At 41.7% G+C, this 12,333-nt stretch overlaps 1 protein-coding gene across 1 annotated transcript in view; it reads left to right on the top strand.

The window, feature by feature from the left end:
• ZC3H12D (zinc finger CCCH-type containing 12D) overlaps positions 1–12,333 on the top strand; it is a 54,207-nt gene that overhangs the window by 35,072 nt on the left and 6,802 nt on the right. The window contains exons 2-3 of the mRNA XM_042781298.1: positions 2,739–2,878; positions 11,709–11,943. Coding sequence (XP_042637232.1) covers positions 2,739–2,878; positions 11,709–11,943 — 375 coding nt within the window. The remainder of the gene's footprint in view (positions 1–2,738; positions 2,879–11,708; positions 11,944–12,333) is intronic.

The following is a 12,333-nucleotide window of genomic DNA, read 5'->3' as shown; positions in this document are numbered from 1 at the left end:
TGTATCCTGGTCCCTTGTTTTTCCTGCTTTATCTTGCTTCTTTGTGTGGACTGTGATGCTCTGTTGTCTCTGAGGCATTTTGACGTTTTTGTGTTTATATTTGATTGGTGATTGTATGTTGGAGTGAGTTGCCAACGATTTTTGTTTTCTTTGTATGTTATCTATGCAAGCAGGGTACTGTGCTGTGCTCCTCTAGTCACTAGTTGGCAGCACTTATACACTCACCACCTGTCTCCTTTCCTGTTGTCAGCCTCTCATATGTCCTTGCCGACCCTGGCAAGCCGAGTCTGTTCGTAGGTCCCTGGGATCTGAATGAGAATGCTATCACTTTAAAATTCAAAATGGTTGCCATTTGTAAAGATTCAAAATGGCTGTGCCCTTGGTCACTTTAAATATCCAAAATGGCCACTGCTTGTAGACATTCAAAATGGCTGTACTCCCAATCACTTTAAATATCCAAAATGGCTGCCACGTGTAAACAATCAAAATGGCTGCACTCTCCAGACAGCGGAAAGTCAACAGCTCAGGTTGTCTCCCTCCTTGCTGCTTCCCTTCCTAGTCTTGGGCCACCAGTGCAGTTGTCCCTGCAGTCCTTGGTGACCAGGTCTGATCTTTAGGTCAATTCTCAGGTCCCAACATTACTTGGAAATATTCATGCTGTTGGTCCATCAGAGTAGCTGACAGTCCACAGCTCCAACCATCTCTGGACTCACTGTTTTCGTTCAGGTTTTTCCACTGGTTGGTGCCTAATCCACTTCTGTATAGTTCCTTTCAAAGCTCAGGGCTCCAGGATTATCTTCTCTATCTGTGTCAACTGGTTTTTCTTTTCTTTGTTGAAGAGGGTCTGTGCCACTTGTCTGCCTATTTCTCCATCTTACCAAAGTCCCCTGACATCTGATTTCTTGACTAATGCTTCTGTGGGTGTTGATTGTGGATCCAAGTAAAACGAGATCCCTGACAACTCCAATCTTTTCTCCATTTATCGTGAAGTTGCTTTTTGTCCACTTGTGAGGATTTTTATTTTCTTTATGCTGAGGTGTAATCCATCCTGAAGGCTGTAGTCTTTGATTTTCATGAGTAGGTGCTTCAAGTCATCTTTACATTCAGCAAGCAAAATTGTGTCATCTGCATATCACAGGTGTTAATAAGTCTTCTTTCAATTCTGATGCCATGTTCTACTTCATATAGTCCAGCTTCTCGTATTATTTGCTCAGCATACAGATTGAATAAGTATGATGAAAGGACATAACAGTGGCACACACCTTTCCTGATTTTAAACCATGCAGTACCCCCTTGTTCTATCTGAACACTGCCTCTTGCTCTGTGTACAGGTTCATCATGAGCACAATGAAGTGTTCTGGAATTCTCATCTTCTCAATGTTATCCATAATCCGTTATGAGCCACACAGTTAAATAATTTTGCATAGTTAATAAAACACAAGTAAACATCTTTCTGGTATTCTTTGCTTTCAGCCAAGATCCATCTAACATCAGCAATGATAACCCTCATTCCACATCCTCTTCTGAATCCAGCCTGCATTTCTGGAAGTTCCCTGTCAATATACTGCAGCATCCATTTTTGAATTATCTTCAGCAAAATTTCACTTGTGTGTGATATTAATGATATTTGATAATTTCCATATTCTATTGGATGATCTTTTTTTGATCCTTATTAGCTTTTAGTTAATGGGACGATCTTGTTACTAATCCTTGGAATTCACTCCCTTTAGACCCCCAGCCCCTCTACATATTTACCACAAGCTACATGTTTCTAGTTAAAGGGACATATGCTGTGCAAAGAATGATCTTTTATTATTATTATTATTATTATTATTGTGATTTGGGTGAAAATTTACAGAGCAAATTCACTTTCCATACAGCAGTTCACAACACTTTATCTAATGACCACAATTTACCACAATGCAACATCTCTCCTCATACTTCCTCCTGATAGTTACCTCTTCTCTATGTCCATCCCTCCATGTACTCCTGCCCCCTGAGCTGTCTCCCTGTGCATAAGCAGCCCTTCTTTCTCCCATGATTGTTCTCTCCAAGGAGTGTATCTACCTAAGGTAAATGTTCAACTCATATGCCTGTCTATTGTTTGGCTGGAAGCCACAGGTGTGGGTTCAATTTCAGACCTGAAGGGCAGCTAGGGACCATAGTCTCAGTGGTTCCACCAGGCTGTATTGGACCAGCAAATCTGGTCCCACCTTTTTTTTTTTTCTCCAAATGATTTTGAGTTTTGCTCCACATTGTCCTCCCTTTCTATCCAGGATCTCCTACATAGATCCCCTTCCAAGTGGTTGACAGTAGTATCCAGGCACCATCTAGTTCTTCTGGTCTTATAGTCGTATAGGCTGCAGATTGGATGGCGTACCAGTTGCTCGGACTAATTGTTTCCATGAAGTTTTGGTTTTCTTCATTCTTCTTTGCTCTGGATGAGGAGAGACCCATCATTGTGTCTAGATGGCAGCTTGCAAGCTTTTAAGATCCCAGTCGCTACTCGCCAAAGTAGGAGGCAGAACAACGTTTTGTGTAGTATGTTATGCCAGTTGAGCTTGATGTCCCCTGCAACTATGGTCCTGAGCCCACAGATAGAATGAACTATTTTTAAAATGCACATTTACTTGGCTCTCTCTCGAGTATATAATTATGATACAGAATATTTCCAGGGGAATTCACTCTTTAGGAATCCTTTCTATGTCCCAACAGATTTCTTTGTTTTCCCTTTGTAGCCATGGAAATAAAGAAGTCTTCTCTTGCCGGGGAATCCAGCTGGCTGTGAACTGGTTCAGGGGCAGAGGACACACTTCCATCAAGGTTTTTGTCCCATCCTGGAGGAAGGAACCATCGAGATCTGATACCCCCATTAGAGGTATGCTGGAACAGAGATATGCTCAAGTGGTTATATTCCTTTTCTGGGCAGTACTCATCATAATTAGACCAATTATCTATTTAATTATTATTATTTTTAATGGCATCTGTCTTCCTCACCACAAAGGCACTGACTATGAGTGCTCACTGCTGTAGCCCTAGCACTCAGCATAGTGTCTGTCATGGAGCTAGTGTCAGTGAGTAGCTGTTGAATAGATGAAAGAGCAAATTACTCCAGCTTCTATTGTTAAGTTTTTTAAAAATCATGTCTTAGGACTTCTAGCACTCTACAGAAAGATTGGATCTGCGTCCCATCCTTAACAGTTTCACCCCCAATCCATCCAGTCAGGTAATATTTATTTAATGAAAATCTAGTCCAAGGTGTTCACTTTGAAAAAGAAGAAGAAGAAGAAAGAAACTGAGACCCAGTGAATTCTTTATTTTTAATTCTTGTATCAGACTATTTTAAACTACAGATAATAGGAAACTGAGGTTTAAACAGTGTTTTGTTTGTTTTCTGTCTAAGAAGTCAGATGCTAAACCATTGTAATATTTCAGCACATCCTAGATGGTAGGATTGGCCTCTCTGTGATTCTGGGATGTTTTCCTAACTTTCACTTCCAGCCTTTTACCAAAGATTTGTTTGTCTGTTTTGTTTTTATTTGGGCAATGGTTACCACTTGCTTCTGCTTTTCTCTTGGTCTCTCTCTCTTAGTTTTTAAATAGAATGCTTTTTTTTTTTTTTTTTTTTTTAATGGATGCATTATCCTCTTGACTGTTTTTCCACTAAAACAGATTTGAGAGGGTTGTGGTGGTTCAGTGGTAGAATTCTTGCCTTCCATGCAGGAGATCTGAGTTTGATTCCTGACCAAGGCTCCTCAAATGCAGCTACCATCCGTCTGTCACTGGAGGCTTGAGTGTTGCTGCGATGCTAACCGTGTTTCAATGGAGCTTCCAGACTAAGACGGGGTAGGAAGAAAGGCCGTGATCTGCTTCCTAAAATCAGCCAGGAAAAACCTTATGGATCACAATAGTTTGATCCTGTTGTGCATGGGGTCTCCTTGAGTTGGGGGCCACGTCCATGGCAGCTAACAACAACAATATAGACTTTAAAAAAAAAGTTCTCTTAAGTTCCATGAATTACATCTATTTTTTCTGAGGTCAGTTCTCTTTGTTTCTCTTAGCCCCTCTTTTGTGTGTGTGTGTGTGTATGTGTTATTGGATCTTCCTCTCAAAAGTCTGGTGGTACTTGGTTGTTAGTTTTTACTTGTGAATAAGAATCAGATTGATTACATATATACTTGGCTGCGTGGGTTTCCTCTGCTAGTTTGTGGATCTTTCCCTGAATGGCAGGGCTGACCATTTGTGGTGACTGCCAGCTTTCACTTTAGCTTGGAGCAGGCAGGCAGCTGAGCACCTCTGCCTGCACATAGTCCAAGGTCAATATGATGATCGTTTTACTCTAGGAAGTCAACAGTCACACTAGGAGACTTCCTTCTTCCTGGTTATATCTTCATATTCTTTATGGTGGTTTTAGCCCAAGGGGAGAAGAAGAGTGGTGATCCAGACCCCTGAACGCAGCTGCCCTGTAGGCAATCCTTCCATTAGTAAACCTGATTCTGCCTGTCTCTCCACTCCTTCTCCACAGGCCTCTGGGACTTTTCAGAGAAAATGGCTCCCATCTCACTTTATCCTTTCACGCACATTCTGGGCTGTGGCTCCCTTCAAACTGAGGCATCTACCAAGATGATCCCATCTACTTTCTAGTTTCCTAAAATTTGTCAAAATCCTGGATTTGCTGCTGTTCTCAAGCCCATTTATAATGTGATTATGGGTTCTTCTTTCCCATTTTGAACTTCTTTTCTGTCATTTCAGTGTGATTTTAAGAAGGAGGGGGGATAAATATTTGTGTTCAGTTCTCCATTGTGAACTGGTTGTGCCCCCAAATAATTCTTTATGGTCTTGACATGGAGAATGGTGGCTTTCAACATTGGGCAATATTTAAATATACTTTGGGTAAAGAGGAAGGAAATCATTTGGGGGTAAGGAAAACATTTTTAAACAAGTCACAAACCTAGGAGGAAAACATGAATGAATTTGACTACATGAAAATAAAAGCTTCTATTCATTAATGGATACCATAAAAATAAAAATATGGGAATCTTTACACGTGGCAACCATTTTGGATTTTAAAGTGATAGCATTCTCATTCAGATTCCAGGGACCTAAGAATAGGCTCTGTTTGCCAAGGTCGGCAGGGACATACAAGAGGCTGACAACAGAAAAGGAGACTGGTGGTGAGTGTATAAGTGCTGCCAACTAGTGAATAGAGTAGCACAGCACAATACCCTGCTTGTGTAGATAACATACAGACAAAACAAAGAAAATGAAAATTATGGGCAAGTCATGATTTTCATCAACATACAATCACCAATTAAATATAAATGCAAAAAGCCACAATGCCTCACAGACAACAGAGTATCACAGAGATAAAGATATCTTTATCTGTGATAAAAATAAAGATAAAGATAAAGCAGGAGAAACAAGGGACCAGGATTACAGCCCAAAACACATCCCTGAAGAAGACTCAGTGTTGGAACTCCCGGATAAGGAATTCAAAGGAATTATATTTAGGTATCTTCAATGAATTGAGAGACAGATCAAGGAAAACACGACAAAGTTGAGGAAAACACAGAGAAAACCCTACAGCAATTTCAAAAGACAATGCAAGAACAAAATGACAAAATAAATGAAAAATGAGAAATGATACAAAATCTACACACAGAAATCGAGAAGATTAATACTAAATTTTCAGAAATAGATAAGACATTGAATGGGCAAAAGAGCAGAACTGAATCAACGGAAGACAGAATTAGTGAGATTAAAGGCAAATACCTGAACACTTCTTTGGAAAGAGATCAATCAGAAAAAAAGATCAAAACAAAATGAAGAAAGCCTAAGGTTCAGGTGAGATACCATCAAAAGGAATAACCTACGTGTAATGGGAATTCCAGAACAGGAAGAGAAAAATAAAACCACAGAGAAAATTGTCAAAGATTTTTTGGAAGAGAATTTTCCTGGTATGATGAAAGATGAGAATATATCCATTCAAGAAGTCCAACGAACACCAAACAGGATAGACCCCAAAAGAAAATCACCAAGATATATCATCATCAAACTCACCAAAACCAAACACAAAGAAAGAATCATGTGAGGAGCATGGGAAAAATGAAAAGTTACCTACAAGGTGCAACCAACCAATAAGACTAAACTCGGATTTCTCGGCAGAAACCATGCCGGCGAGAAGACAATGGGATGGTATGTATAAAAACACTGACAGAGAAAATTTCCAACCAAGAATTATGTACCCAGCAAAAATGTCCCTCAAATATAATGGTGAAATTAGGACATTTCCAGATAAGCAGAAATTAAGGGAATTTGTTAAAACCAGACTGTTGTGGTTACCTGGTGCCACTTTGACAGGAATATACCACAAATGGGATGGCTTGAGCAACAGGAGTTTATTCTCTTACAGTTTGGAGGCTTTAAGTCCAAGTTCAAAGTGCCAGGCTCTAGGGGCTGGGTGAAAACCCCTCGACCTTGGGCTTCAGCTCTGCCTCCAGCTCCCAGCCCACTGAAGCTAGAGGTGTTTCTTCACTCAGACAGCTGCAGGCTGCTGAGACTGAGAAGCCCAAGATTGACAAATAAAATAGCACAGTCCCAATGTTTCCAAACCACATGGCAGGCCATTAACTTAAGTCCATTGTAAGTCCCAATATCGGCAGGGTAGCAGGCTGCTGAGCAAAGACACAGTTACATGCAGGGTCCAAGCGTGCCATAGGCTAGACACCATTCCTAAGGCTTCTCCTTATATGCAGGAAGCAGAGCACATCGCAAAGGCAGCTACTCAGCTGCTTGTGGTAGATCCCACCATGGAGTTGATTGCCAGTCTCATCATGGGGAATAACTACCACCAGCTGCCCAGCCACTTAACCAGGCTCAGCCAAATTGTCACACAACATAACCACCACATAGACCAACCTTACAAGAGATGTTAAAGGAAGCCCTTTGGACAGAGAAGCAACAATAGCCAACAACTGACCATTAACACACATGATGATATAACCCGGAAACCAACCCAGCTATGGAAGTATCCAAAGTAAATAAACCTACAAGATTGTAAACAGGGAACCAGAGACATTAATTGACAAATGAGGACAACTACAAACCAAAAAGAGGGAAAAAACTGTGCCATTACAGAACTTCTAGATGGTAGGGAAGTCAAGACAACTATAAGATGAAACAGACTGTTGTAAACTTGGGAAGAAAACTATAAAACACAGGGTAACCTCAAAGAAAAATGATAAACCTTCACATCAAAATATAAAAGAGGACCAGCACAAATATTCAGCAAATACTAAAATTAGCAATGAAGGAAGTGATAACATGATTCATAAACAAAATGAGCTCAGCATAGAAAATTACATGGAACAAAGAAATCAACACCTTGAAAAAGCACATAATAAAAATGACAACAACAAATTCATATTTGCCGATAATTACATATCTGGCAAGGGACTTATCTCTAAGATTTATAGAAAACTCCAATACCTCAACACCAAAGGAATTAACAATCCAATTGAAAAATGGGCAGAAGACATGAATAGACATTTCATCAAGGAGGATATTCAGGTGGCCAGCTGATACATGAAGAGATGCTCACATCATTGGCCATCAGAGAGATGCAAATCAAAACAACGAGATACCATCTCACCCCAGCACTGATGGCAAAGTTCAACAAGACAGAAAATAACAAATGCTGGTGGGGATGTGGAGAGATTGGGACTCTCATACGCTGCTGGTGGGACTGTGAAGTGATACAACCACTGTGGAAAGCAATATGGTGATTCCTTAGAAAGCTGGAATTGGAGATACCATTTGACCCAGCAATCCCATTACCAGGTATATATCCTAGAGAGGTGAGAGCTAGGACAAGAACAGATATAGGCACAGTTACGTTCATCACAGCATGATTTACAATAGCAAAAAGATGGAAACAAGCTACGTGCCCATCAGCGGAAGAGTGGATGACCAAACTATGGTATATACACATACTGGAATACTATGCAGCACTAAAGAATAATGTAGTCTGCAAAGCACCGTATAATATGGATGAACTTGGAGGACATTATGCTGAGTGAAATAAGTCAATCACAGAAGGACAAATATAGTATTAGTTTTTGTTGTGGAGGGTCAAGGAAAGGTTTATGTATGGAGGGAAATTTTCTTTGTTGGTTGCCAGGGGTGGTAGGGGAGGGGAGGGAACACAGCAAAAAAAAAAGAAAAAAGAAAAAAAAATGCATTGACCCCTGTCACTTTAGTTTTTTTGTATTTCACTGTACATAAATTATATTTCAATAAAATACATCAAATAAATAAATAAATATATGTACAGACAAGCCTCAGATAGGGAGAGATCATGTATCACTGACAATGGGTTACTATTCAGAATCTGTAAAGAACACCTCCAAGTTAATAAGACAAAGAGAAAGGACCAATAGAAAGATAGGCTAAGGCATTAATAGGCCTTTCACAGAAGAAGTAATAAGAATGGCCAATAAACATGTGAAAAGAGGCTCAAATCCCATCTGTAACCAGAGAAATGAAAATAAATCCCCAGTACGAGACCATTTTACATCCACCAGGTTGGCAAAAGTTCAAAACTCTGAAAATACCACGTGTTGCCAAAACCCAAAAATCCAAACCCATTGCCATTGAGTTGATTCTGACCCTGTTGTCCTATATGCTGTGTTGGGTATGTCAATGGGTACAACCTTTTTGGAAAACAATTTGACAGTATCTTGTAAAGTGCCAAGGAGCTCTGGTGGCATGGTGGTTAAAGCATTTGGCTGCTAAACAAGAGGTCACCAGTTTGACTCCAGCAGCTGCTTGAAGGGAGAAAGATGCGGCAGTCTGCTTCCGAAAGATTTACAGCCTTAGAATCCGTATGGGGCAGTTCTACTCAGTCCTATAAGGTTGTTATGGGTCGAAATTGAGTCCATGGCAGTGGGTTTGTAAAGTACCCTTCCCTACAGCTGAGCAATTTCCACTCTGAGAGATAGATATACTCCAAAGAAACTCTCACACCAGGAGACTCGCATGGAAAACTACCAGTGAACATTATGCACTGTTCAATGGAAAAACCAAGTTACATACATGTAGTTGTTTTTGTTGTTGTTATGTGCCGTTGAGTTGGACCCAACTCATAGCAACTTTTCCTTGGGTTTCCAAGGTAGTATCACTATGGAAGTAGATTGCCCCATCTTCCTTCCGAGGAGTGGCTGGTGGGTTTGAACCACCAGCCTTCTGGTTAGCAGTCAAGTGCCTTAGGCACTATGCTACCAGAGCTCCTAAGTTACATACATATCCAGCATAATTCCATTTATGTAAAGTCTACGTTGAAAACGGTTCTTTTTGAGGTACATTCTTACGTGGATTTTTGTTTTTGCTTTTTCAAGGTTTTATTTTTAAAATTGTGGTAAAAATATTTATATTTATGAATTCAACTCATATATAATGTGTTTTTAAAAATAAAAGCAAGGGAATTATAAACACAGTTTTAGAAACTAGTTATCTTTAGGGGAATATAAAATAATACCAACTGGAAGGGGCAATGGGACTTCACTTCCCATGAAGCATGGGCCACGCTCTGCTTCTCAAAGGGAGTGGTAGGACACAGTGTTCTTTTTATTACTCTTTGTAACTTACATGTACTATGCACTTTTCAAAGTCTGGAAACCATGTCATATAGGAAAGGACTTAGACTCGATGGAAGAAGCAATTTATGAAAAATTAAAATTAATTCACTCACTGCCGTCAGGTTGGATCCGACTCATAGTGACCCCTCCTTGGGTTTCCGAGGTGGTATCACTATGGAAGTAGATTGCCCAGCCTTCCTTCCGAGGAGTGGCTGTTGGGTTTGAAACGCCAGCCTTCTGGTTAGCAGTCAAATGCCTTAGGCATTACGCCACCAGGGCTCCCTTATGAAGAATCATGCTAATACTGTTCTGAGGTCTGAGTAATTTATGTGTAGAGGGATTTTCTTTCCATATCTGCCAAGACAAGAGTGAAATCAACGCAGACCTTCCAGTCGTGTGATTTCAGCTCCTGATAAGAAGGAGCTTGTGAAATCTGTACCATCTGATATGTGTTCACCATCTTTCTAGTTTTCATAAGCGCTCTCACATGCATGACCAAAGTCAATGTGTGTAAAGGAGGTACTCTTACCCTCATGTTATAATGTAAAACCTGAGGTTAAAAGAGAGGCAAGATACCCAAGACATGGGGCTAAGACCAGAGTTTGGCCGTTAGAGTGTTTTTTGTTTTTTCAAATTCATTTTGCTTGTCGTTGTGAATATACACAATGGAACTGACACCAGTTCAACAATTTCCACATGTATAATTCAGTGACAGTGATTACATTCTTCCAATTATACAACCAGTGTTCCAAGCTGTTCCTTCCCCATTAACATAAACTCTCTGCCCCTCAAGTTTCCTATCTAATCTGTCCAGTTGCTGTTGTCAATTTGATCACATGTAGAGAGACCTCAGAAGAGCTCAACGCTCAGGGCAGGAATTCTTTACTAATTCAGCTGAATGACTGTTTGATGCTCAAAAGACTTCAGGGGCATTTCTGGTTTAGGGTTTAAACATTGTATCAAGGCAAAAGTTTCAGGAGTTCATCCACCCTCCATAGCTCCAGAAGGTCTGGAGTCAGTGAGAATTTGAAATTCTGTTCTGCATTTTCCCCCTTTTGATCAGGATTCTTATATAGGCTCTTTAATCAAAATGTTCATCAATGGTAGGTGGGCACCATCCAGTTCTTCTGGTCTCATGGCATAGGCGGCAGTTGTTCATGGAAGCAATTAGCCACACATTCTATTTCTTCCTCCTATTCCTGACTGTCCTTATTCTTTTGCTCCAAGTGAATAGAGACCAATTCAGGTTGTTAGACTCTTAATCCCTGGCTCTTCCTATTACATTTTTCTGTTTGTTAGAAATGTCAGTTACAGATGCTTCACTCCTGAATGTGTCTCTTGTACTTGAGGGGAGACAGACCAGTGACTCTCAGCCAAGGGCTCCCTTCAGGAGCCTTCCAAGTGGTTGTGAGGTTCCTAATAATTTCTGTGGCTTTGCTGGATTCCAGGAAAAATAGGAATGTCTTTCTCCTGGAGAAGGCTTCTGGTGTCCACTCTGGTGGGCTTCTAGTTCTCTGAAGGGGCATCATGGCAGGTAACCACCAAAAGGACAAGAGCTATGGTTTCAGTCTTCTCTGTGCAGTTACTCTCCCCTTTTGGGACTCATACTCTGGCCTCCTATCATGACATAACCAGTTGCCATGGAGTCACTTGAGGCTCATGGTGACTCCACGTGTCTCAGAGAAGATTTGTGCTCCACAGGGTTTTCAGTGAGGGGTTTCTTGGACATTGATCTGTAGGCCTTTCTTCCCACACACCTCTGGGTGGACTCTAACCTCCAACCTTTCTGCAACGTCCCACCCAGAGTCTCCTTGTCATGACATAGGCAGGACAAACGCTAAGAGCCCTCTTGACCATGGCTGCTGGTGAATTCCATACAATGAAAGAAGAGATCCTCATGCTGGGGAGAAAACCCTCCCTGCCCCTCATCTGACCGTGGGGAGTGGGGAGGGGACGGCATGCAGGATCTCTGGGCTGTTGGCCAGGAACTGTGCTCCCTGACCTTGGGTGGTCCTGGGGGGCCGTTCTCCGAGAAGGCAGTGTGTGCAGCCCTGTCTGCCCTGTGGCCCCCAGAGCGGCACGTGCTGGAGGAGCTGGAGCGGCAGGCGGTGCTGGTGTACACCCCGTCCCGCAGGGTGAGCGGCAGGCGGGTGGTTTGCTACGATGACCGCTACATCGTGAAGGTGGCCTACGAGCAGGACGGAGTCATCGTCTCCAACGACAACTACCGAGACCTGCAGAATGAGAACCCCGAGTGGAAGTGGTTCATCGAGCAGAGGCTGCTCATGTTCTCCTTCGTCAATGACAGGTGTGTGCGGGCGAGTGATGGCCCTGACGCTGATGGGGGGTGATGAGCAGGAAGCCAACTGAGGTGGGGGTCATGGACACACCATGTGGGGATCAAAGTACCCCAAGTCTGGGAGATGGAGCCACACAGTCATGTCTTTCCCCGACCTCCTTCTCTTCCTGGTTGGCATGTACCCAACAGGGCTTTGTCCTCCCCAGTCCTTGACCTGTCTGTCCTCATGCCACATCATCTAACTGATTCAGTACTGAGTTGCCCAACAGGTGGACCAAACATGTAGGGAGCACCATAAACCTGTTATTTTTGAAAAGAACTTAATACTTTAGATAAGAGCATTGAAAAGCTTTTATTGAAAAATCTGAGCTTTGGTGCACTTTCTTCCACTTATTTTAT

Source organism: Orycteropus afer, unplaced genomic scaffold, assembly GCF_000298275.1.
Source record: "Orycteropus afer afer isolate SDZICR_OR568_19922 unplaced genomic scaffold, OryAfe1.0 scaffold00101, whole genome shotgun sequence".
Lineage (NCBI taxonomy): Eukaryota > Metazoa > Chordata > Mammalia > Tubulidentata > Orycteropodidae > Orycteropus > Orycteropus afer.
Note: the sequence above shows the minus strand (reverse complement) of the source record. Positions and strands in the feature narration are given on the sequence as shown.